This window comes from Colletotrichum fructicola (assembly GCF_000319635.2).
Source record: "Colletotrichum fructicola Nara gc5 chromosome Unknown KSG_Nara_v1_contig01, whole genome shotgun sequence".
NCBI classification, from domain to species: Eukaryota; Fungi; Ascomycota; class Sordariomycetes; order Glomerellales; family Glomerellaceae; genus Colletotrichum; species Colletotrichum fructicola.
In genome coordinates this window covers 8,321,703-8,344,664 of record NW_027094051.1, presented here as the reverse complement: position 1 = coordinate 8,344,664, position 22,962 = coordinate 8,321,703, and the positions used below count along the sequence as shown (strand labels likewise).

The 22,962-nt window shown below is 54.3% G+C and overlaps 8 protein-coding genes across 8 annotated transcripts; 7 read left to right on the top strand and 1 right to left on the bottom strand.

Moving 5' to 3' along the window:
* Nucleotides 1-481: 481 nt before the first annotated feature.
* On the top strand, nt 482-2,970 carry CGGC5_v002379 (uncharacterized protein; the record flags this gene model as incomplete). The annotated part of the gene is made up of 2 exons (XM_032035384.1): nt 482-2,816; nt 2,870-2,970. The coding sequence occupies 2 exons, from the start codon at nt 482-484 to the stop codon at nt 2,968-2,970; spliced, it is 2,436 nt and encodes an 811-aa protein (XP_031885817.1).
* A 3,721-nt stretch (nt 2,971-6,691) lies between these two features.
* Nucleotides 6,692-7,666, top strand: ubi4 (Polyubiquitin; the record flags this gene model as incomplete). The annotated part of the gene is made up of 2 exons (XM_032035382.1): nt 6,692-6,929; nt 6,987-7,666. The coding sequence occupies 2 exons, from the start codon at nt 6,692-6,694 to the stop codon at nt 7,664-7,666; spliced, it is 918 nt and encodes a 305-aa protein (XP_031885816.1).
* A 981-nt stretch (nt 7,667-8,647) lies between these two features.
* CGGC5_v002377 (RING finger protein ETP1-like protein) lies at nt 8,648-10,834 on the top strand (the record flags this gene model as incomplete). Its single annotated transcript, XM_032035381.1, has 2 exons — nt 8,648-9,571; nt 9,623-10,834. The coding sequence occupies 2 exons, from the start codon at nt 8,648-8,650 to the stop codon at nt 10,832-10,834; spliced, it is 2,136 nt and encodes a 711-aa protein (XP_031885815.1).
* Nucleotides 10,835-12,059: 1,225 nt separating this feature from the next.
* CGGC5_v002376 (uncharacterized protein) lies at nt 12,060-13,271 on the top strand (the record flags this gene model as incomplete). Its single annotated transcript, XM_032035380.1, has 1 exon — nt 12,060-13,271. The coding sequence occupies one exon, from the start codon at nt 12,060-12,062 to the stop codon at nt 13,269-13,271; it is 1,212 nt and encodes a 403-aa protein (XP_031885814.1).
* Nucleotides 13,272-14,990: 1,719 nt separating this feature from the next.
* CGGC5_v002375 (uncharacterized protein) lies at nt 14,991-16,856 on the top strand (the record flags this gene model as incomplete). Its single annotated transcript, XM_066150952.1, has 7 exons — nt 14,991-15,214; nt 15,276-15,373; nt 15,431-15,527; nt 15,608-15,630; nt 15,692-15,716; nt 15,771-16,334; nt 16,391-16,856. The coding sequence occupies 7 exons, from the start codon at nt 14,991-14,993 to the stop codon at nt 16,854-16,856; spliced, it is 1,497 nt and encodes a 498-aa protein (XP_066009826.1).
* A 1,338-nt stretch (nt 16,857-18,194) lies between these two features.
* On the top strand, nt 18,195-18,881 carry CGGC5_v002374 (uncharacterized protein; the record flags this gene model as incomplete). The annotated part of the gene is made up of 1 exon (XM_032035377.1): nt 18,195-18,881. One exon carries the CDS (start codon nt 18,195-18,197, stop codon nt 18,879-18,881), a length of 687 nt encoding a protein of 228 aa, XP_031885674.1.
* A 352-nt stretch (nt 18,882-19,233) lies between these two features.
* Nucleotides 19,234-20,406, bottom strand: CGGC5_v002373 (uncharacterized protein; the record flags this gene model as incomplete). The annotated part of the gene is made up of 1 exon (XM_032035376.1): nt 19,234-20,406. The coding sequence occupies one exon, from the start codon at nt 20,404-20,406 to the stop codon at nt 19,234-19,236; it is 1,173 nt and encodes a 390-aa protein (XP_031885670.1).
* Nucleotides 20,407-21,148: 742 nt separating this feature from the next.
* On the top strand, nt 21,149-22,841 carry zc3hc1 (NIPA-like protein; the record flags this gene model as incomplete). The annotated part of the gene is made up of 3 exons (XM_032035375.1): nt 21,149-21,749; nt 21,806-21,889; nt 21,937-22,841. 3 exons carry the CDS (start codon nt 21,149-21,151, stop codon nt 22,839-22,841), a joined length of 1,590 nt encoding a protein of 529 aa, XP_031885672.1.
* Nucleotides 22,842-22,962: the final 121 nt, after the last annotated feature.

The window sequence follows — 22,962 nt, the reverse complement described above, 5'->3', positions numbered from 1 at the left end:
CCCCCAACTCCAGTCTCTCAAGAGCTCACCACCGGCCGCAGCAGCTTCCATTGGAGCAACCACCCCGGCCTCCCCCCGCTCCACACTCGTGCAGCTGCAGAAGGAGCACCGGCCCCGTTCATTGGCTCCTCCTCCCGGCCGGGGCTGGACGTTCGACTGCAGCTCTCACCGCTTCTTTCGCGGGCTCGTCGTCCTTCCTCTTCACCCACGCATGCCCGCATCTGGGGCGCCCCGTCCTGTTCTCTCGCCCTTCTTACCACCCGAATCCCATCCAGCCCACACCATTCCTCCCCCAAAACCTCCTTCTTCCGCAGAAGAAAGGGTCAGACAACTCCTCCATCCACATCCAGACGCCCCCGACGAAAGAGCGGTGTCCTGGGGTCCAAGCCCATATCACTCCTCCAAGTCCCGTTTCCTCGACTTACACCTACCCGTTCGATCTTTTCGAACGACTGATACCAGCCGCCCAGCCCAACCCATCATGAACGTCAACTTCGATTCGAGTGGAGGCGACCTCCTCGACCTCTCCTCGTTCGACCAGCGGGACCGATTCTCCTACGCCTCCCAAATCCCCTCCTCGCAAAACAGCCCCCAGAGCGTCGCAAACATGCCCGCCCAGAGGATCTGGCCCATTCCTCTCGATATGGCCTCGAATCCCGCTGTCTCGAGTCCTCCCGAAGACCAGCAAGCACACTCGCCTTCCCACAGCTCCTCGCCTCTCAGCCAGCACTCCCATCACTCCCCCTACCAGCAACCCGTCAACTCCTTGACCGACTGGGCTCTTCAGCAACACCAGCACCAGCAGCAGCAACAGCCTCACATCCCCGTCCAGGACTTTTCCCAGTTCGTCTCCGATGCCTACATGCCCGTCACCTACAACCCCTACGCCCCGGGTTTCCAGGCGAATACCATCGACTTCCTCCCCGCGACGACTCAAGCTTTGGCCGCAAACTTTCAGCTCGCATCCGCCTTCAACACCATGCCGCCTATGGACGAGACTGTTCCCGCCATGAACTGGAACATGGGTATGGAGAGCTGGCACGACATTCAGGCCGCCGCTTCCGCTCTGCAGATTGAGGGTCTCTCCCACAGCATCGGCAGCAACTCGCCCACCGGTACTTTCCTCGAGGTTTTGTCTCTGCCTAGCTCTAGCAACGGAGAGGGATGGTCAATGGTTGTCGAGCAGGGTTCCGGTGCCGGCTTTGACCACTTCCAGCAGCCCCAGCCCAACGCGGCAATTTTCAACCCCAGCCAGACGTTGCATCTGCGAACCAACTCGGACTCGTCGGATGGAGCCAACTCGTTTGAGCTCGGCAGCTATGAGGAGATTCCCCCGTTCCCCATCTCGCCCTTCTCCCCCGAATCCGATGGATATGTCGACGCCGGATCCCACCGCAACTGCTTCGGCGACAACCACAACCACGCTCACAACCACGACACAGTCAGCCCTGCGTCCGCCGTTGCTCCGATGCCCATCAAGACGACGACGACCACCACCCCGACCCGGCCTACGCCCGCCAGCGGCTCCGGTGCCACCTCGCCTCCCATTGTCAGCGCCCGGAGGAACTCGGGCCAGAGACGTAGCCCCGTCACTGCCAAGTCTACCAAGGCCGTCATCCGCCGCACCTCCACCGGTAAGAAGGACGGCTCCGAGGTCAAGAAGGTTGGCCGCAGAAAGGGTCCTCTCCTGCCTGAGCAGCGCAAGCAGGCCAGCGAGATCAGGAAGCTCCGTGCTTGCCTCCGCTGCAAGTTCCTCAAGAAGACCTGCGACAAGGGCGAGCCTTGCGCTGGTTGCCAGCCTTCTCACGCCCGCCTGTGGCAGGTTCCTTGCACTCGCATTGACATCAAGGACATTGGCTACTTCATGAAGGACTGGAAGGCCGACTATGAGCGTCACCTTGGCCGTGGCGTCTCCGTCTACAACGTCAAGGGCTTTGCCCAGAGCGAGACTCTCATGTGGATCACTCACGGCTATGGCTTTGCCCTCCCTGTCTATGTCCGCGAGGTCTTTGTCGCCGACGACAGCTGCTTCCAGGCTGACTGGGTTGAGTCTTGCCTCACCGACCAGGAGCCCATCGACTTTGAGCTCCGCACCGGTAACCTTGATGTTGGTGCCAAGGGCGTTTCCGTCGAGGCTCTGTCCGACTACCTCGACAAGCACATTGACGGCGGCTTTGAGGACTTCATTGAGGACCACTTTGAGGGTACCCCCTTCATCACTGAGATCCTCAAGACCGCTCACCGCTACTACGTCAAGGAGCGCATGCCTGTCATCCGCAAGGCTCTCAAGCTTGTCCTGGCTTACAACCTCACTCTTCACATCACCCTTGTTGAGAACCAGGGCGAGGAGGTCAGCCTTGACGGCCAGATCGACGACGAGGACTCCAAGTACTACGGCCGGACCGTCGCCCCCGTCATGATCAACTTCCAGATCAAGTGCGCCATGGCCGATATGTGGCGTGAGCTGCAGAAGGAGATTCTTGAGGAGCTCTCTGCCCTGTACTCCAGTGTCTACAGCGGTGAGCGTCTCAAGAACTGGCCCACCATCTTCATGCTGGCTTCCATCCTGCTTGCCGTCTGGGAGGAGATGCAGTTCGACTGCCACTACCGCGTGCCCGACCCCGCTGCCGTCAACAAGTTCTGCAGCGACATGGAGACCACTCCCGTTGGTGTCATTGTCGGCCTGTTCCACGCCATCTCCCAGAAGCTGCCCGCCTTCATGGACTGGGACACCTCCAAGCACGGCCACCTGTTGAACAACAACGTCGCCGTCTGCGAGGCCATGACTGAGGTCCGCGAGCACGTCATCAAGCATGGTAAGTCTCATCACACTAGGCGTCCGAAAGCGACGATACTAACCCCGCCACAGAGTCGTACTTGCGCACTCGCCCCGAGGCCACCTTTGACCGCAACGACTTTGACTGCTTGTCTAACAAGTTCCTGTCGAAGTTGGTCATCCGCGCCAACTAACCATCTTGTGTCATAATTTGCGATATATGTTTCTCGGAAGGTCATTTAAAAGCCCCCGGGTGGGCATTGTTTCCTATGTTACGGGTCACAGCGACGGCGTTGAACGAGACACTACACATGATCTCCCTCAGACACACACACACACACACATCCTCTGACTTCACTTCTTTTTGCGGCTGGTCACCTCTCAACACGATTCGTCTCGATGTGTTTACGACCCTTTTTCATGATTCATTACGAATGTATGACTCGAAGCTTTCAACGTGGTGGAGAGGTCTGGAGTTGCGCGTTGGCTAGACGGCTGCGCTGCGGCGAAGAGAGACGCGACAAATGCGCTATAAAGAATATTTTTTGTTGTTTACCAAATTTAACGGAGACGATTATGCCGGCACGACAGGCACGGAAATGAAACAGCATAGCATAGACGATTACGATATGCATTTTTTGGAATTACTGGGTGGCAGAAGGGAACGTTTTGGATGAAAACGCCTTCTAGAATTTTTGGAGAGGCTCTGTTTGGCCGAATGGGTTCGACATTTTTATGTCCGTTGTAGTTAGGCCAAAATTCGATATATCGAAGAGATTGTTTCTTGCCCTTCACATCAGTTACACCTTGAAGCAACCAACGTGAGTTCCTCGTTGTCTCTTGGCCTGTTTGTCGACCACGCCATGCGGACACGTGTCTTGACGCGGCTGTGACAGCCAGCGAGACAACAAGAGATGACCTTCGCCTCGGCGGTCTCTCCAGGCTTGAAGAGCAGGACGGTAGCACCCAACACCAGCGTCACTGACCAAGCAAGTCAGAACAGCTACGTCTTGCCAATCTGCTCGGTCCGAGGAGCGAGGGCCTGGTAGGTTGCATTCGGACATGGACGGGACGGGCAGACGATACGCCCTTTATACTCTACGAAGTTGACCGCAATGACCCCCCTTCACGATGCGTTGAAGCGGTGAGCCAACCCGCAATTACGGGCCAGGTCGCCAGGCCCATGTCTTCACAGACAGGTTTAGTGGTCCCAGGAACTGAGAGGCCCCAATCATGAGAGTAGCGGAGAGCAGAAAGCGCTGTAGGGAGATGCCTGAGATTGCTTGTTGTTGTCAACGCTCTCATGGCCGCCGCATAGGTTCTATCGAACCACTGAGCATATACTGCGGTTCACGATGGTCGTGCAGCTTGTCTCGCAGTGTCTGGCACGTGGCCTGATCTAGCGGGACCCTTGCAGTCAACACAGCCCTTGAAAGTAACGCTGTGAATCTAAGGACAACATTAGGCTTTCCAAGGCTAGATTGGGTCCTGGATCCTCAGTCAATTGGCCTCGCCGTTGATCATAGAGGTCCTGGTCTATTGCTCCGACTGTAGCGGCGAATCTTCCCGACGGTGCACTGGTTGATGCGATTCAGACAACTGCTGCTGACTGAGCTCCCTATGCCGGTCGCGGAATTGTTTCCAGGGACGCTCACGGGATCTCCGCCCGTTGAACAATTTTTTTGACTTCTGTCGACATTGAGTTGGAACTATTGACTGACCTTTATGGCCTGCTGACCGCAAGAACGCGAACGCCTGCGGGGTTAAGTCGGGGAGGGGGACCCTTATCGGAGCAAATCAGAGACAGCGCTGGCGGTTTGGCACGTTGAGGCCAAACCAATAAGACGGTGGCTGGCTGCGAGGAGTGCTGTTGGTGGTGTTCGTCTGCTGCAGACATGAACTGCCAGTCTGCCACGTTCGCACTTGGGTGCCACGATGTCGGTCGGCTGGCCAATACGGGCTCTGGCGCCGACCGTGAGTCGTCGTGACGAGGGCCGAGCGTCGAAATGGCGATGTCGCAATCCCTCTGTCTCGTTTCTCCGACAAAACGAATGCGTCACTGGGGAGCATTCTCGACTGGATCTGATCGGTCTCGTCCTGCCATGATCCATGTGGCTTGCTCCCGAAACAGTGAAAGAGACATTTCTTCACACACCCATTCCTCCCGGGTAATTTATTCAAAGGACATTGTTGGGCAGGCAGGCCGAAGAGGTTGCAGTTTGTCGGTCGGTCTCGAACGATGGTAAAATCAGGGTCGGGCGCTCAAGAGGTTGGGAGGAATGACGTCTGGCGTCATCATGCGCTAAAATGCGGGGGTCCAGCGATAGCGATACCGGGGTGAGCTGTCGGGGTCTGGTGTGACTGTTCGGCGACCGCGGGCGCGCTGAGATGTGGAAACGAAGCCATCTTGGGCGAGGCCAACGCAGGCAGACGGACAACCGATGGAGTCGTTGGAAGAGGTAAGCGATGAGGTCCAGAGAAGCTTTAGAGGCATCGGGGGATTGGCAGGCGATTCTTCGGACGAGGAAAAGATTGACTGGAGGCTCTCGAGTGGCGATTAAGGTGGTGGTAGTGACACATTGCACGCGCTTTGCCAGTCAGGCGTCGCCGTGTTTCTGAAAATGGCCGGCATCCGGGTGGCGGGTGGGGCGCCACTGCATTCACAGTGTCAGTGCCTGGATGGTAGTGTGTGGCCTTGAGTCGGTCTGGCGTCTGTGAGTTGGTTGAGTTTGAGCCATCCATCGTCAAGGTGGTGTTCTCGGTGCGGTTGGGTTAGACACATTCCTAGCCCAGCGTCGAGAACGAAGACAGCCAGTTGTTTAACCGCCCGCCTTCTCGGTCTGGCAGGTTGGTTCGTCCGTGGGGGAAAACATTCCAGCCTCCAGCTGTGGTGACCTACTCCGTGAATGCTCTCGGCGACGCTTCTCAGCCATGACTGAGTCGTCTGCGATGACGACTGACGAAGACAGTCCGAGGTGGACGGCAGAGGCGGAGCAGGTGCAGGGGTTGCGAGTTGCGATGGGGCGGCGACCCATCAGTGACAGACTGCCTAACGCTTAAGGCTCCGGGGAAACAGTAAACAGTGGCTCCCTCCTGCGCGAGACGTTCTTGCCGACGGGCCCCCGAGCTCGCTCCCGCCTCCCAGTTCTTTGAAGATTCGCATCTCGCAGCTGCCATTGATCACAAACAACAGATCTTTGATCTCTCGGCAGCCACTCGTCGAATGGCGTCTCGGGGCTACGGCGGCATGAGCGAGGCCATCTGATCAAAGAAGCGGCGATGGCGAGTGGCCAACCGTCGTGGTCAGTGGCCAGCGGCAGGTCCAGCGCTGCGAACTGAGACATCAGGCACAGCAGAACTGGGTTCCAGCCTTTCCAGGTCGGCGGGAGAGGTGGCCCGATAGCGCAGATAAGAAGTGGCGAGTACATGAAATCAGCACCCGTCCATGCCTGACTGGAAGGTACTGGCTACCTCCCGCACCCTCCTGGTCCACTTGGTTCTGGAGGGTTCCGGCTTGCTCCTGCCTACCTTAGCGCTCTTGCTTGCTGATGAATCATTCGCCATTCCCCCAGACAAGGACACAAGGCATATCCGTACTGCCTCAGTGCACCGCATAACCGTCAGGTAAGGACGCAGTAAGGTACCTTCCAGGTTGGTTCTCCACCTGCGCCTGCGCCCCCCACTGCCTTCCCTTACCTTCCGTTCGCCGCGGTCAGTCACCACCCGCCTCCTGCCTGCCCAGTATCTCCTCTGCCTCCTACTATTTAACTACTTCAACCTCTCCTCCACCACGCCTTTTCCTCTTCCTACATTCATCCGTCTTCCATCCCACACAAGCACTCGTCCATCAGCGACAACTTCTACATCCACCATCAGTTACATCAATCACATCACAACCACTCAGAAGTCGCCATCATGCAGATCTTCGTCAAGACCCTCACTGGCAAGACCATCACCCTCGAGGTGGAGTCTTCCGATACCATCGACAATGTGAAGTCTAAGATCCAGGATAAGGAGGGCATCCCCCCCGACCAGCAACGTCTTATTTTCGCCGGCAAGCAGCTTGAGGATGGCCGCACCTTGTCTGATTACAACATCCAGAAGGAATCTACCCTTCACTTGGTTCTCCGTCTCCGCGGTGGCATGCAGATCTGTAAGTAACCGACTTCCTTGACCCCACACCACCCAGTACCGTACTAACAATTCCCAGTTGTCAAGACTCTCACTGGCAAGACCATCACCCTCGAGGTGGAGTCTAGCGACACTATCGACAACGTCAAGTCCAAGATCCAGGATAAGGAGGGCATTCCCCCCGACCAGCAGCGTCTCATCTTCGCTGGCAAGCAGCTCGAGGACGGTCGTACCCTCTCCGACTACAACATTCAGAAGGAGTCTACCCTTCACTTGGTCCTTCGCCTTCGCGGAGGTATGCAGATTTTCGTGAAGACCCTGACCGGCAAGACGATTACCTTAGAGGTGGAGTCGTCAGACACAATCGACAACGTCAAGTCCAAGATCCAGGACAAGGAGGGCATCCCCCCCGACCAGCAGCGTCTTATCTTTGCTGGTAAGCAGCTTGAGGACGGCCGCACCCTCTCCGACTACAACATTCAGAAGGAGTCTACCCTTCACTTGGTCCTTCGCCTTCGCGGAGGTATGCAGATTTTCGTGAAGACCCTGACCGGCAAGACGATTACCTTAGAGGTGGAGTCGTCAGACACAATCGACAACGTCAAGTCCAAGATCCAGGACAAGGAGGGCATCCCCCCCGACCAGCAGCGTCTTATCTTTGCTGGTAAGCAGCTTGAGGACGGCCGCACCCTCTCCGACTACAACATTCAGAAGGAGTCGACCCTCCACTTGGTGCTTCGCCTCCGTGGAGGCCAGTAAGCGGCGGCTCTTTCCTCACCGGCGTTCATGGGTTATGGGTTACGGCATTGGCATGATGATATCTTAGTTAGGGCCTGGTAAATCAGGCACCACGCGCTCAATAGCGCCAATACAGACCATTGAAGTCTACATCTGTCCCCTCTCGTGATGTCTGTATCTATTGTCGTCGTCCTTGCCCTTCTTATCGTCCGTCATCGTCGTCCGCCGTCGTCCTGCGTCGTCGTCCTGCGTCGTCTTCCTGCGTCTTCGTTCTGCTTCGTCGCGCAGCTTCGTCCACTCTCGTGATGTCTATATCTGTTGTCGTCTTCGCCCTTATTGCCCGTCATCATCCGTCATCGTCGTCCTGCTTCGTCGTCTGCTATCATTGTCGTCTGTCACTATCGTCATGTATCACCCGCGTCCGTCACCCTCGTCCGTCACCCTCGTCCGTCACTATTGTCTAACACTGTCGCCTGTCACTGTAGTCTTTCAACGTCACTGTCGTCCGTTACCGTTATCCGTTACCCATTATCATCGTCCGTCTCTAGCGTCTATTATCGTGTGCTGTGGTCGCCAGTCACCTCCATTTGCCATCGTTGTAGTCTTCATCGCTGCAGCTTTCTTACTTTTAGATCGGTTCTGTATCCATCGGGAAAAAGAAACACAGCGCCTGCAGTGACAGTCCAGCACCGCTTTGGTTCGGCCGCGAAACGCAGGCGCCTTATCAGTGACGTGACCAGTGGACCCGTGCCCGCGGTGGGGTTCCATTGTGGGGGAACACCTTCCACAGAGACCCTGCACCTAAATTATTCCTCCGAAATACACCCCCGTCCACTCGTTGTTATGAGCAGCTTAAGCAAACCTTACGAAGTGCTTCGGTGACAATCGTTCTACCTCCATAATACAATTCGTTTCTATACCATCACTTGCTAGCCGATTTGCACGCCGGCCACTACGACAGCACCCACAGACGAGCGTCAGCCCGCAGGGTTGCGAAAGGCTATGCGGTCCTTCTTTTACCACTTGAAATTTGAGCTCTACCCGACTCCCAGCCCAACGGACGGCCAATCTAAAGGCAAGACACATACTTCTTCGGCTGGCAAAGAAGTTTGGCTTCCGCCGAAAGGGATCGACATCTTCGACGAGCTTCCGACACATTCTAGGAAATCCGCGAAGAAATCCTACGTTCACAGACCGCAACCCTCGCCGTTGCAGTCATACGAAACACCCCTTCCCGCCGACACCTACCGATCGAACACACAAGCGCATAATACCTCCGGCAACGCTGGCCTGATTGACTGCGGCCCCTCGAGAACACCTGTAAAGGAGGACAGTGGTGGAAACCTCGAACGGTTGACCGAAAGGCAGTGGAGAGCGCGCACCCAGAGCTTTCCACCTCCGCCATCGTCCGCCGCGATACGGCCTGAAACGGCTGTTAGAGACTGGAGATTTGGGCAGCTGAGCATACAGAGCATCGACTTGCACGACGAGCGTCAGCGAGAGCAAATGACGGCGGAAGCGGCCAGCTCGTCGGCGGCGCTCGGCGTGGGCCCCACGTTCGCGGGGACGTCAACGAAGGCGAAGTACGTGCCGCTAGAGACGAAGAACACGGAGGTTGGCTGGGGCGTGGTACACTTCTATCGCGAGGAGGAGGAGACGCCAGAGTTAGGTCTTGACCCGTCAGAAGACGATGGAGTCAAAGAGGTAGACTGCACAACCCTCTGCATACCGGCAGTGCCGAGCTACCTCACACCTGGAGATTTCCTAGGATACGTGGGTGAAAAATGGCGGAACGACATCAGCCATTACCGGATGGTCATGACCGCCAGGATGAACCGGTATCTGGTCCTCCTCAAGTTCCGCAACAGTGAGCGCGCGCGGAAGTGGCAGAGGGAGTTTGACGGCAAGGTCTTCAACAGCATGGAGGTGAGTAGTCATATCGGCATAGGACGTGGCGGTCGTACTAATATGTTCCAGGCCCAGGTTTGTCACGTCGTGTTCGTCAAGTCTATCACTTTTGAGACGCCGACAAAAGAAAACCGCACGTTCCCCGACCTCAACCACGATCCGTTTACACCGTCCTCTTCTGTCGCCGCGTCGAGCAGCCTCAAACCCTTCCCTCCCCCTACACCAAACCTCGTCGAATTACCTACTTGCCCGGTGTGCTTAGAACGTATGGACGATACAACCGGTCTCATGACGATCCCCTGCCAGCACGTCTTCCACTGCAACTGTCTCCAGAACTGGAAGGGCTCAGGATGTCCCGTCTGCAGACACACGAACCCTGAAACCACATACGACCCGTCGAACCCGTATACCCAACCGTTTGGTTCCTCCGTGTCAAATCTCTGTAGTTCATGCGACTCACCAGACGACCTCTGGATCTGCCTCATTTGCGGAAACGTCGGCTGCGGTAGATACAAAGGTGGTCACGCAAAAGATCACTGGAAAGAGACGGCACACAGCTTCGCGCTTGAGCTCGAGACGCAGCATGTCTGGGATTATGCGGGCGATACCTGGGTCCATCGCCTCATCCGCGACAAGGGCGACGGCAAGGTCGTTGAGCTGCCAGGTAGCAATGGACAGCACCACCGACCGGAAGGAGGCTACGAGGATGTAGTGCCGCGGGCAAAGTTGGATAACATCGGTCTGGAGTACACCCACCTTCTCACGAGCCAACTTGAGTCGCAGCGGGTGTACTTTGAGGAGATGCTCAGCAAGGTGGCGGACAAGGCGTCAAAGGCCGCCGCAACGGCAGAATCCGCCTCCGCAAAGGCTTCAGCCGCGCTGGAAGAGAACGCGACTCTCAAGACAGAACTCAATCGTCTCAAGACACAAGTCATCCCACAGCTAGAACGGGACGCAGAGCGAGACAGAAACAAAGCCACCAAGTCGCAGGAACTCGCACGAAACCTCGGCAAGGCTCTACAAGAAGAAAAGGAGGTCACTCAGGGGCTGATGAAGCGTGTGGAGCACAACAACACCGAGCTCGAGGCGTTGAAGAAGAAGGACGGCGAGTACAAGTTGCAGATTGCGGATTTGGAGGAGATGAATCGGGACTTGACCATGTTTATTTCTGGGCAGGAGAAGCTCAAGGAACTGGAGAACGAGGGCCAGCTCGAGGCTGGTGAGGTCGCTGAAGGCAGCGTTAGCGTTGCGAAGAAGGGCAAGCGGAGAGCCAAGAAGTGAGGCTTTAACGTGCTGCCATGGCGTTTATGGTGCATCTTCGAGGCGTTTACGAGGGCAGGTATGATTGAAGCTCAGCAGTACTAATTCAGCGATACCTTGGAATTCACCAGCGATTATTCTATCTACACACAGTCTCTGGCCATGCTCTGTACTCTGGCTGCAAGGCCACTGCAATCTGCCTGGCTGTTACGCTAGGTAGTGGCGTCCCGGTCACGCCTTTTGACACGGAGCTGTCAGTGGTAGGAAGACTTGTGCTTGCTCTTGCTCCAGGTATTTGGGCTGCTTCGTTTCGCAGTCTTGTGTTGAGGTAGGACACTATTCAAGTGGCCGGATGGGTTCGAATTTACGATGCAGGACCCCCCGCGGCATGAATATCCTTCAATGATTACATGGACGCATCTCTGCTGGAAATGAACCTCCGCTCGTTCAATGAGGCGGTGATTCTGCCGTCAATTAGCTAAGGATGAAGGCCAGCGACACCGACATCCAAAGCTGGAAGACAAGGGGTGGGAGTATAAGACCCGGGAAGGCACAATATGTTGGGCAAGATTGACCCTACTTTCCTCAGAAGCGGGCGCTCAAGCGGTCGCGAGTCCTTGTAGCTATTTCCCCTGTCGGACATGCGTCCTTTCTAGTTGTCAAGATCTCATCTTCTCAGTTCTCGTTCGTTCCATCTTCCCCATCCCAAACCTGGAGACTTCTCTTTCTCGTGTCTCTCGTGCCTACGGCAGAAATCCCTTCATCGGATCAAGTGTTGTCAAGCTAAACAGGTGTGACGGAGGTGGTATCAAATGACAGCCTGATGCTGGCTCCAGTTGGCGGAAACGAGTTTATTATACAATAGCAGGTTTCCTAGTACTGCGCGCTCTTCTGCTGGTTCTTTTCGTTTGCGTGGTCTGTGGGTTCGTTTTGTTTGCTACTATTGTCTTCTGCAACGCCAGGTCGGAGAACACTTATCTTCCGTCTTTTCGAGGGATCCAGTAGTGGAATTTTCGAGTGCGCATTTTCTCAACTGATAGTGTTTAAACTTTCACCTGAATTTCTCTCTGCGTGGCGCTACAGCCCAAGGGTGGATGCCCAAGGTACGGTTCGTTTGCACCTTGTGCGGTCAGAGTGTATGGGTATTTCTTTAGTTTTCCCTGCCTCGGATTTTGGCAGACATCTCTCACCTCCTGCTGGACACAGACCGACATTTTCATTCACGTGTGTTGGCAATAGCATCATCATGGTGTCCGCCAAGTTGCACGATGCGCTTGCGAAGTATACCGCAGGTAACAACATGATACTTCGGCCTTTCCCGAACCCTAGTGCCCCCAATTCTCACAAGCGTAACGAAACGACACCCGACGGCCGCTCGTTCGAAGAATTGACCGCTCAGCAGCCTACCAACTTCGATCCGACCATTCAGTACGAGGATGACCAACTACTAAAACTCAATATTGTTGGAACGATCTCTGGCGGAGCGAAGGAGGACCGGCAAATCCTCCTTTGCAAGGTCGACGAGGCCCCTCGCACAAACCTTGGATATTCGCCTATTCCCGTATTTGGCAACAAAAAGCAATGCATCGTGGCCATAGTCGTTGATGCAGTTTGCTACGGAGACTCTGCCATGGCCGACTGGCATCTTAGTCGCCGGACTGCTGCCCTCGAACACCTTCACAGGTCTACTGCAACCGGGTTTGGAACCATTAACCCTGAATACTATGGCGCATGGGTCTTGGAGGCGTACGATAGTGCGGCGAACCTTCCCGGATATAAAAGATATATCGGTGTTATACTCAGGGAGCATCTCGAGGGCGAGAGCATTCGCGGATTGTGCGAACGCGAAGAAGATGATGAGGGAGTCGGCAGGCTCACTGTACGTCCGAACCCAGTCTTACGTGCTGCAACCGATGGCGGAGTAATCATGGTTGACCCCAGTTACCAAGTTCGCCATGAGATCACGATGCAGCTCATGCACGGCGTCGTCACTAATGAGCACCGTGGCGCACGGCAAACAATGTTAGACGCCCCAGACGTCATGGTGGTTTTTCGACGTCGTGGAGAGCGTCTGGAGACACCGCAGGCGGTGCTGCTCGCTACTCTGCACACCGAAGTGCGGTCCACGCGACGAGGTGACAAGCCTCTCCATCCGTTTGACCGATTTACACACAACGACTTCGAATTTCTCGACGGCTGGTATGATGTCGACTGGTGCTACGAGAACAGATTTAAGCTCGACGCATGGATGTTGAGGCAGTTCGGGCTCATGGATGAACCAAAGGAGCAACGCCGCTATCTTACTTGGGAAGAGTTGAGAGATGTTGAGAGAGACGTTAAGGGGGGCAGGAATAGCCGCTTGATAAATGCCTTCGCGTTCATTGCCAAAGGAGGAACTCGCGGATTCCCTCATTGCAGTCTCCCAGCTATTCCAAGCCGACCTCCATGGGAAGGCTAGCAGCGTGATCACCCCGATGTTCGGATACTTTAGACATCAGATTATGGCCAAGGATTTACAGGCCCGGCACTATCGTCGATCTGCTTTGTGGCAGGTTCTCGAACAAGTCATAACGGATGTCCCCCCAGAATTGAAGGAGCTGGGGCTTGAACGCAGAGCCGCGCTTGCTCGGGTGGTCGCTACTCATAGCCTTTCAGCAGCGCACATCGATCTCAACCATGGAGGTCTTAAAGAGCGTGTGCTGACGCGGTTCCACGAGATCTTGGCCAGTCGTGGTCAGAGCGAGTCGCGGAAGAGGAAGAGAGATGAGTCAGACGATTGAGCACCCAAGGATGCAAGCGAGGAGATGTTTGAATCATTAGATTGAGTGTTTGTCTATCAGCGGTGTGACAGCTTTGAAATTATGCTGGAGTCTAGGTGCATCCACGAGGCGTTTTCGGGAGAAGGCATTACTAAAACAGTAGTAGTTCAGTGATACCGTGGAATATATGAGACCGCCGTCTTTTCCCGTGCTAGAGCTATTGAGTTTTCTGTGGCTATAACTCTACCTTGCCTTCGTTGTCGTTGCCGTTTTTGTCGTTATTGCCCCCGTCCCCGCCCCCGTCCCCCGTCTCCGTGCTTATGATTGTCGTTACTACTATCGCCTTCGATAGGAGACATTGAGCACACAAGAAATGCAGCTGAGCAGGGACAGGAAGTTTAAGCGGTCTTTATTATACACGAGCGAGTATTTACTCCAAAGTTTTATGCACAGCAAGGCAGAGCTTAGCCTGGTTTCTTTATTTGCCTGCGGGAATGGCATGTAAGTCAGCTTCAGCCTGACGGCCAGGCTTCTCTCCATTCTAAACTTTTTAGCAAAGTGCACCGGTTATATCCTGACAACCTCGTCCCTGTCGTCCCTGTCGTCCCTATCTTCTCTATTCTAATCTCTGTCTCTATCCCTGTCCCTATTATTGTCGTCGTCACCTTCTTCTATGCCGACTACCCGCCCGAATAGCTGAAAGTATCCGCTCGGATAGCAAAACTCATCAGCAAATATTCAGGCGATAAAGGCCTGTTGTCCTTGTGTGTTAGGCCCTTCTGAAAGTTTTGACGGCAAAGGCCTTTCAAGGTCCCCCTTGACCTTTAGTGGACGATCTTTCGGCCACATCTTCTCTCTTTTCCGGGCTTCAGGCAGCCATACTGTTCGAAAGTTTTCAGTCCAATGGTGCTTTTCCTCCCATTCCTTTGTTGGCACCATTCAACAACGGAGGTGCTTCTGTGGAGCACTTGCTGGGCTTGCAGAAAATTGCAGCTTCACTGCATGGATAACCGGCGTGTCAAAGGCTCCTATCTGTGACCATTGACATAGAGCTTTGATATCTGAAAAGCAGCATGCAGACGTTGGCTTGGGATTAAGTCTACTTTTCCAAGCATCTCTCCCAACTACCTACATTTCTCTTCCTCATCTCCAGACTCCGTGTTTTCTTCTTGTTTTCTCGCAACCAGTCGTCAGAGAACCATGATCATTTCAACCTCTCATTACTAACGACATGGCTGCCGAAGCGATCGGCCTCACGGCCAGCTTGATCGCGATATCGGAGCTATAACATCGCCTTGTACCGGACAGTCAAGGATGCCACCAAGGACAGAGCCCGACTGGCGGCAGAAATTCAGTTCTGCAAAGCCCTCATTGACGAACTCCAGAATGCCTCCGCGGATGATGTATGGCAGGCGACGATGGAGGTCCTGGTGGGGGATGGAGGACCTCTGAAGCTATTGGAGGAGACTCTGCTTTCTCTCCATCAGAAGCTGACTCCGAGAGAGGCTAGTCCGAGCAAGGGGTTTCGTCACGGCCTGAACGTCTTGAAGTGGCCTTTCGAGGAGAAGGAAATCAAGAAAATTCTCGACATGATCGAACGTCAAAAGGCATCGTTGTCGCTGGCCTTGGACAACAACAGCAGGTTAGTTCGTATACATCCAAGAGCATCAACGATTCACGCCCGCTGACCAACGTGTTTCCAGGATTTTGCAAGATAGGGTAGCGTCCGAAGTTGGAAACAACACGGAAAGTCTCAAAGAACTCAAAGGTCTCTGCGGGACTTTGTGTCAGGAGATCGACGGTAAGCTGATGCGGATCTTCGAACGGTGTATTCATTGGGCTAACCATCAAACTCCAGTGGTGAAACGCAGCATACAACAGGGAGAAGATCGCGAGGCGTTGCACTGGATCACGAGACTCAATTTCGGTCCACGTCACGAGAGTATTCTCCAATCGTGGGACAGGGATACTGGAACACGGGCACATGGATTCTTCGTCACCCAAAATTCAACAATTGGCTGAAATCTCCATCTAGCACCTTGTGGTGTCATGGACTGCGTATGTGCACCAAACCTTTCGTTTGAGCCACTAAGAACCCTTCTTACTAACTGTGTTGTAGCGGGAGCTGGCAAATCAGTGATTGCGTAAGTTGCTCCTGTAATTCGAATGATCTATGGGGATTTGCTGATGACATCTAGCGCAATTGTCTTTGACTACTTGAACAACACCTTTTCTCAATCAAACCCGAACATGGGCGTGGCAGTCTTGTATTGCGATCATCAACTTCAGGCAGACCAGACATTGGATGAGCTCGAGCGAAGTATCTTTCATCAAGCCTCGGTCGACTATCTGACATTTCCCGAGGAGCTGCGTCAGCTCCACAGAGACACAAGAAGAGGATTTTCGCCTTCACTTGAGAAGCTGCGCTCAGCTGTTAGATTGACATCTGCGATGTCTCGTACACTCTTTGTAGTCCTGGATGTTCTGGATGAAGCGAACGAGAAGGTACAAGACCTGATCGTTGACAGAATCTCGAATCTGCCCTTCCAAGACGTCCGTCTCTTCTGCACCTCTAGAAGCCTACCAAAGTTCAAGCATATGTTTGCAACGACGGACGAAATCGAGATTGCTGCGTTCGACGACATCTCAATCTTCGTGCGGAAACAAGTGAGTCTCCAGAGTCGGTTGCGCACAATCATTGGCACGGACTCTGGGCTCGAAAAGTCCATAGTCCACAAGGTAAGCAAAGAGGCCAATGGAAGGTACGCAGATACATAAGAATCTTCAGACCGCAATAGCTAATGTTTGAACTCCATAGCTTTCTGATGGCGAGCCGTTACATGAGCAGCCTCTCGCAGGCCGATTCAAAGGGATATCTGCTTCTAACCACAGATTATTTATATTTACCGGTCAACGATGCTTACGATCTTACGATGAAGAGGATTCGGGAACCGCCGGAGGCTGACAGAAAACGAGCCGAACAGACGCTTTCATTGATTTTTGGGTCGACTCGTTTCTACAACTCCACCCCACGGCTAGCAATGAAAGAAGTTCAACACGCATTAGCGACTCTTAGTTATTCCGAGTACGGCTACGATGTGAAGTCGGACGATCTACCGGACATTGATCTCATCGTTCAGTGCTGTCAGGGGCTCCTAGTTTTGGACGGCGACTCGGTTCTTCGTCCATCCCACGACACTATCGATCAGTACCTTCGCCGTGATCAGGTGTTGGAGACATACCTTCCTAACGCACTAGAAGTGCTCTCCGCTGCTTGTTGTTAGTACCTCTCCCAGGATAGTCTGCACCTTGCCATTCTCGCAACCATCTCGACTGCACCTCGTGGCAGGCAAGAGCGCAAAGGAGACTACTGGAAGCGCATAGATGACTACCATGACTACCAGGAGCGTTCCGAAAAAGTGTTTGACGAATTTCCTTTCTTGAAACATGCCTCTGCTCATTTTCACATCTATTTGTGGAAAGCGTATGGAAAACGATTCCCTGCCATCCTAGCTGAAAAGTATGGCGGGATGACCGATTCGTGGAATCAAGTGGTATTCCCGGATTTTTGCGCCACCAATGATCTCGTTAAACGACAACCTGTTTTCCGATTGTTACATCAATTTGAACAGGAGGCTGGGTCTGCGGACTCATTTGACAACATTGCATGGCGCGAGCTTTGCCGAGCAGTGGAAACCGCCGACAAAATATCCATTGACGTTCTTCTTCGATTCGACGACCTGAGAGTGGTTTCGAACGTTCAAGACTTGACTCGAATTCTGACATTGGCAATTGACTCTGGATTTGATGGCGTGGTATGACATCTACTCGAGGGGGACTGGGAAGTGATACCGCAGCTTCCTCGGGAAACCATGAGAAAGCTCCGAATGAAGGCCTTGGGACATGCTAGATCGGAATTCGGGACATTTAGAATTGACGAGCAGCCAAGCATATCGTCGCTTCAGTGGCTCATTGAAACCGAGCATGGCTCGAGCCCTAGATCCGGGCGAGACCTATGTGTCCGTCTTCTTGGTTGCTTCAGCGTCAGCAATAAGGCAACCTACAATATCCTTCGTATTCTCATTCAGGCAAATATGGATATACATGTTGCGGATGCCGATGGCAACACTGTTTTGCGCAGGCTTCTTCTAAAGGCAGCCGAACACGGTTGCGATCCTCTATTGTATCGTCTCGATCAGGAGGTGGTCCATAGTCATGTGTTTAGGTCTGTGGAAGTTTTGCTCGCAGAACTTGCCATCGATAACAAGAACCCCTGCTTCTTGTTGGCGCTGCTACCTAGGATGAGTTCTCTCCCTCGTGAACTCCTGGTATCCCGGTTCCAAACAAAGAATCATTCGCTCAACAGAGCAATTATCCATGCATTTACCATTCTTCTCTCGGCCCCTTCAGTTGAATGTTTAGGAACTACGACAGACGCAACAGGCCGGACTGCTCTTTCTTGGTTGGCCTCAACTGAACGTTGCGTTAGGAGATTCGGAGAATGTCAGGAGGAATTTTGCGAGGAGGACACGGATCTCATCGAACAGCTGCTGGGACGAAAGTATGCCACGGATGTGAACCAGACAGGTGAGTTGGGCAGGAATGCAGTCTCATACGCTACAATGAGCTCTCACCCTTGCCAGAGCGTTGTTTGTAAGCTGATCGAACATCACGCCGATGTCACAAAACGGGACGTGGATGGCATGACACCAATTCTCTACACAGCTGCCAATGCAGAGTACCATTCTATGCTCTGGGATATGATTTGGGCTTACAAAAACGCCAACAGCATGGATGATTCCAACAGCTACACCACCCTTTGTTACTTCGCCGAATTGACTCTATCATCCGACCCCGACGTCCCCGAACCAACACAGAAGGTGATTTCCGCTCGCATCGACTTTTGCAGCATTGTCTTGAGACGCATCATCAAATACTGGCCGATCAAAGATCTCGACCGCATTTTGTTAACTTTCTGGCGGTTTCTCGAAGAGGCTGATTTGGATTTTCAGAGCGCAAACAGGCGAACGCTACGGGCTGCTATGGAGGACGCGGAATTGGCTGATATCCACATCATGTCGAAGGTGTTGTACTTTTGCAGACAGTCTGTGGATGAAATAGATCTGAGCCCCCCAGAGCAGTGGCAGGCTGTCAATCAACAGCAGGTCGAGGCGCAAACGGGCATCGATGAGGTTCGTGGCAAGACTATCAAGGGGGTCCTCTCTGAATGCTTGACAAGCAAAATGAAGGAGCTTTGTGGCAAACGGGAGAGGCAAATCAGCGAAGCATCAAGGCCAAGCATACCATGATGTTTGGAAGATGAATGGATCGCTCTTGACATTGGATGTCTGAGAGGAGGAACTGAGCAAATGTAGAGGAATGTGACAGAACTTTTATTCTATTTACACGGCATCGCTCGCTAAAGTCGACGCCGGCTCTAACCATCATTATTTCGCGTACCAAGCTCTTTCGTCTTCTTAGTGGAAAAGAGCAACTTCTTGTCCGGAAGTGCAATGCTAACATGGAAACTGCTAAATCATACCAACCACACCCCCTTCAATACCCCGTCTCTTCGCAACAATGAACCGAAAACGTTATTTTGGGGGATTCCAAAACTCCAGGGCCAAAAGAGCAGATGTAAACGCTGGGCCGATAGCAGACTTAAAAGTCAAACTTGACGCCCTTCTTGCTGGTGATGTCGATCATGCCGCCGCGGTAGCTGCCACGCTTCTTCTTGTTCTTCTCCTTGGTGAAGCCCTTGCCCTTGGTGACGATGAGGTCCTCGTGGGCGCGGTTGGAGTAGTCGTTGGGAACGTACTCGTTGCTGGCGAAGCGGGGGTCGATGTGGACCACGTCAGGGATACGAGAGAAGGGCTTGTTGGGGACCTTCTTGCCGTTGGCGTTCTTGCCACGGTTGTTCTGCGCGCGGAAGGCGACGGGGTCGGGAGGCAAAGGAGGGTCGGCGGCGCTGTTAACTTCGGGCGAGGTCTTATCCAGAGTGACGGACGAGTTGGAGGCCGAGTCCGCTTCCTTCGTCTTGTCTGCCTTCTTGTTCTTCTTCACCTTCTTGTCGTCTTCGGACTCAGACTCAGACTCGGAAGAGGAGGAGTCGGAGTCGGATTCGGGGAGGGGCACCTTGGCGGCCGTAGAGCCGTCGGAGTCAGAGTCGGAGTCGGAAGAGTCCGAATCGGAAGATTCGTCAGAAGAAGACTCCTCGCTGGAGCTGGAGGAAGAAGAATCGGAGTCAGAAGAGGAGCTGCTGGAAGCTTTTGTCTTTTGCTTCTTGGCCTTGGGGGCCTCGTCTTCGGAGCTGGAGTCGTCGGAGCTGCTAGAGTCGCTATCGCTGCTGCTCTCGCTGCTGCTGCTGTCGCTGTCGGACTCGGGAGCCTTGCGCTTCAGCACCTTCTTGGGCGCGGGCTTCTCGTCCTCGCTCTCGCTGTCCTCGCTGCTCGAGTCGCTGCTAGAGCTGGAGCTGCTGGAGCTGCTTGAGCTGGAGCTGTCGCTCTCGGCGCCGGCGTCAGCCATGTCGACATCCTCCTCGTCGCTGCTGCTATCGGAGCTGGAGCTGGAATCGCTGCTGTCGTCCTCCTTGGCCGCGGGAGCCTTAACGGTGGACTGCCAGCACTGGAAGACGGCGACCAGGCTGGGGCTAGCAGCCTGCTTCTTGGAGGGCTTCCATCCGCTCTTGGAGCGCTGCTTCTGGAAAGCCTGGTGGGCGGAGGTGAAGGCGTTGTCGGAGAGGAAGGCGTCGACGAGGTCCATCAATTGGTCGGGGGGCGACTGCTTGGCGGGCGCAGCGGTGGCCTTGCTACCCTTCTTCTCCTTCTTGACCATCTTGTCTTGGGTTTGCGGTGTCGCGGTGACGGGGGTAGTCGCAGAGGCTTTTGAAGAATTATTTGAGAAAAGCCAAGAGGGAGGACCAGAGGCTGACATGTGCGTCGGGTTCGTGGGAGGTTTGGTGGTGTGGCGTAGCCCCAAAATAAAGCAATTGAGTCTGTAGTCGTGAAGCAAGTTCCTCGGTGAGAGATGGAACTGACGGCGGCGGTCTTCACCTGGGAAAATTTCTGTGGATGTCGGCAAGTCGGCGCTCCAAAAATTTTGCGGCTTCCTTATCCCAGTCCCTCATCCCTGCCCCGCGACTTTTTTTTTTCATCCGAAAGATGCTCTTATCTTATCGTGAACCTCGATACATGAATTTATGCACGTAGGACCTCATTGGTCCAGAACGTCCAGTTGCCTGTTGGTTGCTCCCCTCCTTAGCGTGCTACGCGACAGGGGTGCAAGCTCATTGCCCGATCAGCAACAGCCGTTTGTTGACTTTCAATGTGGGCGGCTACCTCTGCGACTAGTGACAAAGCACCGTCCTATTCTTGGGGCCCGTTTCATAGTGCAACACTACGCAGATGACGACTCAGCCTTCGTTCGAACACTAGCGAGTCGGAACCGTCCTTCTCGCAAGCTGGATTGTTCTGTGGTCGACTTCATCCATCTCGCCATCATCCGTCCGATTCTGTAACCAAACCTGGAACCGACGTAAACGCCGACAGCCGCTGTCTCATCGAACGACTGACTCAAGATGAACGCTACCAAACGAAAGTTCAATGCCTTGATCCAGGGGATGGGCAGGTCCTCGACGTCGACCAAGTCCAGCGATGACTTTTCCAGTCTACCGGCCGAATCTCCTCGCCCTTCGACGACGTCCCTGCCAGCCTCGACCGCGAGCACATCGAACACGACGAACACGAATACGGATTCAAACGCCAAGATGCCCTTGTCGATTGAAGAGGATATCCTGCTGAAGCGCCGGCGCCTGCAGGCTCTGACGGAGAGGGCCACCATCAAGAACACCACAACCGGCGTTGCCGCGACAAAGGTATCGAATGTCGTCCTGAAAAAATGGACGCCCAACTCCAAGGAGACAGTCGTCCAGGTCTCGTCAAAATACGCCCCGACCGATCGAAACGAGCTCCTCAAGAGGCTAGCAAGCTTTCAAGAGATTACGGACTGGACGCCAAAGCCAGACAGAGTCAACGAGATCGAATGGGCGAAGAGGGGCTGGGTGTGTCAGGGAAAGGATCGTGTGCGCTGTTCGCTCTGCAACAAGGAGCTCGTCGTCAAGCTTAACAAGCGTGAGGTCGATGGCAAGGAAGTGCCCGTACTGGTCGCTTCCGACGTTGGTAGGTCCACGGTATCCCTTGCTGAACTCTGGTATTTAAACTGATTGGTAAAGCAGAGGAAGCCTTGGTGGAGAAGTACTCGGACTTGATTGTCACAGCACATCTTGATCAGTGTCTTTGGAGGAGACGGGGATGTGATGGTAAGCCTTTGCAGATACGGGGTTGGGTCCTTGGCTGACTTGTGTAGACTCATTGCTGCGGTTATCTCTCACGAACGCCAAGTTGAGCATGGAGGCGCTGCGACAAAGATACGACGAGCTCTGCGCCAGGAAATCGTTCTTGCCGTATGAGTTCAACCTAAGACTTCCTGAGGGGTTGAACGTCGATAGTGTTCTTGCTCAACTGCCAGAGGATTTCTTCACAAACCCGCCGCCCGCCAAAGATTCGCCAGACCCAAAACGACCCAACAAAGTCGCTCTCGCCCTTGCTATGACGGGCTGGCAGGGTCTGACAAACCCTCGTATTGGTGCTGTGCCAAACTCCGCCTCGTGTCACACGTGCTTGCGAAGACTTGGCCTGTGGATGTTCAAGAGCAAGGAGGTGAATGCCGAAGGCGAGGTCCTCGTCCCCGCACCAATGGACCACCTCGATCCCATCAGAGAGCATCGCTTTTTCTGCCCCTGGAAGAACCCGGTCGCGCAACGCCTCAGCACCGCTAAGCCAGGATCCGAGTCGGACATGGCGGCGTGGAAGTGCTTAGCGCAGGTGCTTAAGAACGACGCCTATCTGCGTGGAGCTCTCGACGACCGCCCAAAGAACAAGTCTTGGCACAGCAGAGGCGCGTCAGTACCGTCTACACCTGTTCGCAAGGGCGGCGGCGCACCCACGACCCCGGGCGGATCATACGACTCTCCCAGTGCGGCTACGGAACCAGCTGGCGAAGATGACGAAAAGTCCCGCGACGCAAAGGACAAGGAGCGGTGGGCTCGCTTGCGGAGGGTTAAGAGTCTGTTCGAGTCGAAGAATGCGAAGAAGATCCGTAGAACGCTCAGTAGGCCGGGAACGGCGCGTTCGACTGCATCGGCAGCGACGGTGGCCACGGCGGCTACCGCTGCTACGACGGGGCAAGAAAAGGAGACTGAGAAGGCTTGATGGATCGACGATGGCCGTAACACTGTATTATATAAGTCACTCACTTGACTTTCTTTCTACCATGGGCGGAGTTCTGGACGGGTTTCGAAGGAAGGATGATCCGCGGTGTCTTAATTAGCTA